The sequence below is a fragment of the Vanellus vanellus genome (genome assembly GCF_965231255.1).
Source record: "Vanellus vanellus genome assembly, chromosome: 3".
Classification (NCBI taxonomy): Eukaryota; Metazoa; Chordata; class Aves; order Charadriiformes; family Charadriidae; genus Vanellus; species Vanellus vanellus.
The window spans coordinates 123,159,750-123,167,524 of record NC_138907.1 but is presented as its reverse complement, the minus strand read 5'-3'; the positions used below and the strand labels follow the sequence as shown (position 1 = coordinate 123,167,524).

At 39.7% G+C, this 7,775-nt stretch overlaps 1 protein-coding gene across 1 annotated transcript; it reads right to left on the bottom strand.

The window, feature by feature from the left end:
• Nucleotides 1–339: 339 nt before the first annotated feature.
• ENPP5 (ectonucleotide pyrophosphatase/phosphodiesterase family member 5) lies at nt 340–7,441 on the bottom strand (the record flags this gene model as incomplete). The annotated part of the gene is made up of 3 exons (XM_082480370.1): nt 340–756; nt 2,069–2,245; nt 6,577–7,441. 3 exons carry the CDS (start codon nt 7,439–7,441, stop codon nt 386–388), a joined length of 1,413 nt encoding a protein of 470 aa, XP_082336496.1. The 3' UTR covers nt 340–385.
• Between the last annotated feature and the right edge of the window lie 334 nt (nt 7,442–7,775).

The following is a 7,775-nucleotide window of genomic DNA, read 5'->3' as shown; positions in this document are numbered from 1 at the left end:
AAAAAACCTCTCAAAGGAAAAACAACAACAAAAAAAAGGTGGGTTGCAAATTAAATCACCATTTAATAGTCTGTGAAGGGCACCTCAGTTGATGTTAAAAGTAGCTCAGAATGAGGTATTCAAGGCCTATTGTCACTACATGTCTACATACATACACAGCTTTCCAGGTTTACCCAGAATATTTTCAACCCCTGAAAGATTAAGTGGTTGTAGGGTGAAAACAGAAACATGCTCTTCCTCCACATAGCTCATATGTACGGACTCCAGCATACCAATGGATCAGCATTCGTTTCCTTTTACTCCACATATGCTGATCCAGCTCTATTGTTATTTTTTTTGTATAAGCTTATTTTAAGCATCAAACAAGAAATAGTACCAAGTGTTATTAATCTTGCAACAGTGGCTGGGCAGCTTCAGTATGTGGCATTTGCATGGTGTTTGCTTGGGTGAGGATAAAATGCTTAACAAAAACCGCAATAAAAACCATAACAAGAAAGCTGCCCAGCAAGACTCCTAAAACAGTAGCATAGGTGTCCGCTCCAAAGGCTACAGGAACTTCTTCAGCAAGTATGTCTTTCACAGCATTGAACGAACCATTGTTTGGCAGTGGGTTAATACCAAGCAGATGGCACAATAAGGGGTACAAGTCTGTAGAATTCATGACTTCTTTGGTTGCGTTCTTTCTGAAAGCAGGCCCAACTGCCAAAAAAATTGGATGCATTTCTGGTAAGATGTTGTCATATCCATGATTGCCAACTAGAAAAAAAAGACAGATAAAGGTCAATATTCTGAAGTTGCAAAACAAGCATTGAACCTTTTCCTAGAATTAGCGTAATGCAGAAACGGAACAGCCATCATTTATTCTTGCAGAAGTTTAGAAGAATCATTTTGATCAACAGCACAGATGTCTCCTAGCAAACACCAAGTCTCAGAATTACAAATAGAAGATGCCTTAAAAAAGATGTCAATGGCACGCTACGCTACATCCGAGTTTCCTTGATTTTTCCTCAAGGACAAACTTCATCTTTGCAACTGGACCAGATCTCTTAGAAAAAAAAAAAAAATACATGTAGACAGACTGTTTGACTGCTAGTAGCAGACAGAACTTAAGCTCTGACTGCTTTGACACTTTGTCCCATTTTTTGCACTATCTACTCATGAACAAGGAAAAAATCCACAGGTCTCACTAGAGGGTCTCCAGTGGCACTTCCTTACAGGGGCACTAAAAACTCTGAACAAGTGAATAAACATGCAGGCACAAAAAGCTGCTCTCATCAGCTATCAACAACTGAAAAACTTGCTAGGTCTTGCAGGTAACGCTCTTCAGCAGCAAATTTTAACAGGTTTTCAATTAAGAAACTTAAGAACTGACTGTATAACACCTCTATTTTTCCTCCTAGCCAACCAAAAGTTACAGTTTACTGTCTTCATTCTACTTATAATAAATCTCAAAGTGCCAAGTGAGGAACTTAAGTGTTTTTTTTTTCCTCCAAATCACCTAGAACGCATCTTACCATATAAGGCAAACGAAAACCACTGGTGTACAGTGACACAATATTCAAAGATTCTTTCTAGCAACAGAATAAGGTTACAGTAAGTGTAAGCATCCACAGAAGTTGAGGACTTTTAGAAAGCATTCTTGTATTTCCAACCCAACCCTCTCCAGTAAGTAAATAGTACATGATAAAACAACACTATTCATCCTCTACTTAACAAGTTCAGTTGTAACTTCCTTTTTAATTTCTCAGGAAGTGCTTGTCAGTTTGCTAGATCTCGCAAGAAGACCTCAAGTACACAGCCACTAAATCATATGAATGATCTTATCTTAGCAAGTTCAATTTTTAGAAACAGTAAATCCAGTTCCCCCTCCCCTAATAGTAGAATACTTCCCATCCCATCAGGGAAAAAAAAAAATCATAAATTCTTCACACTTAGCTTCAGAGTTTTCCCTCCCAGTCTTAAAAAAATAAAATAAAAATTAACATTGGTTGAGACTGGGAGAGAAAGTACCATGTAAGGTCTCTGACTAGGAAGATACAGCAAAACACTGTAAAGACAGAATACTTACATTGAAAACCGTCAGACTTATTATATACAATTTCCCATCCTTTATCAGCCACTGCTAAGATTGGCTGTATTTTATTGTTGTGTTTGTAATGTAATCTATCTGGAATCTGCTCCTTTTTATATACAGTCATGTTGGGATGAGCATTGGCCAAAGCTTCATATACTTCATCCAGTTTACCTTCAAACAAACAAAAGAAACAAAAGAGAAAACTTAAACATACTAATATCTTTGCTGACCTCATCAGTAGTTTAAATACAACCGAAAGAAGAGGGCAAAATGCACTTCCCCAAAAGCTAATTATAGCTGTGAGAGACAACAGCGGAGTACAGTGAGAAATCCAGAGCGTCATTCACACCTGGCGTAAGACTTCACAGCCTATTCCTAAGCAGTAAGTGCCTTGCTAATTTTAGAAAAATTCCTCATTTCACAGTTATCAGAATGTAAGCCTCTCACAAGAATGAGCTAGGAGGCATTCGGTTAAGTCTCAAGGAAAAGAAACCAGCTCCTCCTAACTCCACGCAAAGCTTAAAAGCAAGAAGGTACCTCCTAAAAATGTTTATGAGGTAATGTTTACATTAAGGCCATATTCTGTCTTTCCCCCAGTTGGCTATGATAAGTGACACTTTTGATTTATTTTAAAGCAGTTTAGTTGTTAGTTGCTTTCCTTTAGAAGACCAAAGAGAGCAGCCACTTTGTTTTTTGGCATCTCTGAAAACCTATTTCTGAGTGAACCCAACTATTTATTTCTCCTTGTACAAGATGCTCTAATAAACAGCTACATATTTGACCTCATTTGAGCCCCAGTTTTCTTCTACCATTTTGATGGCAAGTTTAGCCAATTTAGAAAGAGTAGCTAGTTTGTCGCTATGCACCATGTAACATCATAATATTATCAATTAATTGCCTAGGGATAAGCAAAACTAGCTTGCATTAATCTTTCAATGGAAACCCTCAGGTCACAGTCCAGATGCCACCAACACGTTAGGAGCCGTACAAAGATTGCAGAGGCCTAAGCAGGGAACAGATGACAAACATACGAAGGGACAGGTTGGACTGGCAGATGAAGATGGCACTTTTGGTCTAGAACCGTCAGCCACTCTGTGTATTCAATAACAGCTAACAGCACTGTGGGGACTGAGACAAAAAAAGGGTTAAGTGTGGTAGAACTAATAGGGAGGAATAAGCAGCTGCAGCACTGTTTTGGCAGACGATGAAGTTGTGTGAAGCTACTCCCTAGATAAGGAGGTGCTGCTCACAGGGAAGAGAGATTCCCTTTTCGGTGGGAATGTGATCTTTTACAGTACGTGATGGTGTAAACAAGTAAAGTAGAAAATTACTGGCCTTGGTAGAAAGGTATATAAAGAGCACGCTTGCTTAATAAAGCTGATTGGGATTTGGATTTTGATCCTGCATTTTGGAGTCCGTGCATTTCAATCACCACAAATGGTGACCCCGACGTGATGCTAAGGAAGAAGACGACTGGAAATAGTCGTGGGGACGGAGCCCAGTGAAGCTGAAGACAGCGGGCAGAGCTGTTGACAGATCTGGGCCATTTTTAAGACGACACCTGTAGTAGGTGAGCCACTGGGGACATGGGAGGGAAGTCTGGCCGTCCCGACAGCGACACAGCGACACAGCACCACCTACTCCTTTGTATTCTTAGTGTCTACTCTTTTCCCTTCCCTAGTCATCGACTGCATGGTGAGTGCAAACCCTCGAGAGCTGTACCCACACTACCAAATAAATAGGCATTTTTCAGCCCCAATTCTTGATTTGCATATTTCCAGTTTCGGAGCTTTGCAAAAGTCACTGAACAGCCAGAAAGTAGTTGGACAAGCTGGAACACCAGTGCACGGAAAGGAGGAACCAGGACACGCACGCAGGAACACAAAAGCAAGTTCAGGAATCTACATCTGAGCAAGTTTCTTCCATCCCCTCCTCCATTTAAGCACAGGCTCCTGTTGAGGGCTATGCAGTGTATATAACCGACTTCTGTTATATACCAAATAACTCGGCTCCATGACTTATTTAAACACTTTGTGCTACACACATGCACAATTCAGTCGGACAGCTGAGTTCACAGCTAGTCTCTGCAGGCCAGTTTCGGCACTACAAGGCCTGAAGCACAGTTGGAAGATGTTTACATTTTCTTTGTGGCCAACACTGCTGTTTTTAGCAGACGAGTGGGATTTAAGCACATCCTGTCATTTTGACTTATCATTTCTCGCTAGTTCTGCCATCACAGAGAGCTGTACATCCTGCAGCGGGTGTTCCTGTGAACGAACTCTTCTCCGACTGTCTGTCCCAAGAAACAATCGCCTTGATGACCACAAGAACAAGTGCTTAGTTTGACCTGAGACACCACCTGAAGTAAACCAAGGATAAAATCTAGTCTATAGTTTACAGCGTGCAGCGTGGAGTTTTGCATATATCTTATGAAAAAAAAAAAGTTTGGGAGGAAGTGCCCAATGTCTCGAAACAAACTGTCTTCGTTTTCCCCCTCGGTTCCTAAGATCCAGTATAGAAATTCTGGAGGAAATAGATTAATGTATAATGCTTCTTATCTCAACTTGGCACAAAAAAAAGAATCACTAAACTCAGGAAACACAACGAAGGTCAAGATGAAACAGCAAAAGTCCAGATATGATACAGTTACAGTAACAAGGGACTCTGATCTAGCATTTCTAGGGCTATATTAGTAACAAAATTAATTTCATTATGCCACTTTTCTATATGGGATAACAGGGAGGAGAAGCCCCAAATATAGCAAACTATGATTTTACTAAATTAATTATTTTAATTAATACAATTATATTAAATGCAAGAAAAAGGCCAGCATCACCAGCTGTGCTACAGGTACCATCTATGTGAACACATTATTAGTTCCACGCTTGCTAATATACTACCATGGTTAAATAATGGCTTTAATCCACCCCTCAGGGAAGAAATACACAGCAAAACAGTTAAAGTAGCAGAAATTGCTGCATTTTTAAACACTCAAAATTTTTCTCAATGTCTCACTAAATTTTACCATTCCTTTGGTTTAGCAAGACAAATGGATTAACTGTTGAAGAATCAGTCTTATGTACTTAAGTGCATGTGATTTCATAGCTAGACTGAGAATGAAGCTCATTGTTTTATGATAAAAATTACAGCTGGTAACACAGACGGAAGGAATTATACCTGTGCTCAAAACTAATTCTTGTTTACTGGTAGTGTAATAAATATCTGAACCTCTCAGCAAAACCAAATCCAAGCTATTTCTGAAATCCATCAAAATGGCTTTTTTACTATTCTGTCAGCTTATTGTTGCAGAGATACTATTTCTTTTCAGCATTTAGCAGACAGGAGAGTCAGGTTACGCACCTTCAAGTTCTCATTTACTGCATTAGGGATGTTTCAGCCTTAAAGTTTACTTTTACAACTCCTTTATTTGGTAATAAGAACATCCTGGTTAACCATGTTTGTCTCCATCAGGATGGAGCTCGCAAACTCGGCTCTTTCATCACCACTGAGAGAAACAGTGCCCGGCTACAAGCACCTGAGTGTGCTCAGGCAGCAAATGATCTCAGTTTGGACATACTAATACTTTAGTCTGGAGTATTCTCCAAACAAAAAATGACAAGAGACGTTTGTTTATGCGTTTAAAGGTAATTAAAGTCTGAAAAATACCCTCCCTGCTGGGGCATTAAATACAGCGTGCAATCCATTAGTGATGTAAATATTACAGAAATCCTAAAAACCACCTTTTCAGAAGGTCACCTGAAAACTCAACTTCCAGATTACCACCCCTGCCCACACACACCAAAAAAAAAAGGCTATTTTTCCAGGTTAACACATTTGCACCAAATAGTCAAAGAGCAGCACCTCTGCATCAGTGACACTAAGCATACACCTGACACTTAAGCAACCCTTCTACGACTGCAACCAGACTTCAGATTTTGATTCCAACAGTATTCTTGTCCATCATTATCAAAATAAAAATGGTATGAACATAACTGGCTGGCTGTTCAGCGTGACGGGAAAAAAACTGCAGTGAACTACAATAGCTGGCAGCTAATCAAATAGCCAACACAGGCTTTCTTTTTATCTAAGGTTTGCATCTGGTTTCAGTTTACTGTTTGAGTTAGAAATCTAATTCTTCCACTATGGCTTTAGCATCTTGATGAAAGGCAAGATAAGTAACATTCAGTTGTTATCTATCTAGAACGCCATTCATGCTTGATAATGCCGTTAGATTATCTTACTTCTCGTAAGGACTGAAGGATATTTGGCAATATTAGTCAACAACAAACAGATTTGCTCATTTTTCATTTCAGAAAGTTAATCCAGGCTTTTGACAGAACTAGCAAAAGGAACAAAGAAGTGATCCTGCAAGTACTCCTTGCTCAAGGCTGATGACCTACCGGCATCAGTGCTGCTACCACCACTTTAGTTAAGGAACAAAGCCTATAAAATTTCAACACTCGAGTATTTTCTTCAGAGAATTTTACTGCTATAGGTCCTACCTTCTTTTGGCAAAATAGCTACTGCAGGAGAATGGTCAATAACTGTATAGAGCTCTCTATGCACATACTGATCAAGCTCAATGAGTCTTTCCGAGGAGGACTGTGACATTCCATGATCACTTGTGATTATGACATTTATCACATCCCACAGCTTCGCTTTCTTCAGTTCAGACATAAGATATCCCAGCTTTTTGTCAATATCGCTAATTATTGGTCCCATCAGCGGGTTTTCTGGGCCGAGAATGTGGCCCATCTCATCAGGCTGTTCCCAATATAGGAGACCAAAGTTTATGGGTTCTTCTGATATAAACCAGTCAATAAGCCTAGCAACTCTGTCTTCAAAGGAAACAGATTCATTATAGGGCATATAATACGTAGGAAATACTCCGTGTATTTTCACATCTGTTCCAGGCCACATAGCTGCTCCGGTTTTATGTCCTTCCCTCTGGTTCGTTACCCATATTGGGCTGGCTTCTTCCCAGAACTTGGAGTTATGGATATCCATTTTGTTCATAGAGAAAGTTTCGTTCAGAATAGGATCATACATCTCATTAGCAACTATACCGTGGCTTTCTGCATAGAGACCAGTCACCATTGTATAATGATTAGGATACGTTTTTGTTATAAACACATTAGTGACCTGTTTGACATGAACGCCATTCTCCATGGCATAATGAAAGTTGGGAGTTGAAACTTTATAGATGTAATCCCATCGAAATCCATCAAAAGATACTAGCAACACTCTGGGCTGGGCTGGCTGGAGAGACAGTGCACTTGGAAGAAATAGTAAGGAAATAGCCAGGACTTTCCAATAACAGGTCATGGCTGTTCTGGAAGGTATTCGTCCCCTCTTCTGGGGCAACATGGCATCTGTTGAGCAGAGACAGAAGATTTGTTTGTGTTAACCTGTTTGTCAAAGTCACAACTTAGTTTTAAGAATGAGTAGCTAAAATATTCCTCATGTATTTATACAGCTCGCCTTACTAACACTGAGTGCTCCAAACATAGGAACGAGACCTTCTACCTATCAATTATATTGATATCCCAATTTTAGAGATGGGAAGTGAGACACTACAATTTGTTGAATGAAACACAGTTCACAAAGCAACTTCTTTATCCAACACCACTGCCCAAGCTCTTCCCTTGTTCTTCCTGCTCCCAATACACAGGGACTGCTGCTTTTGCAATTTGACATGTTT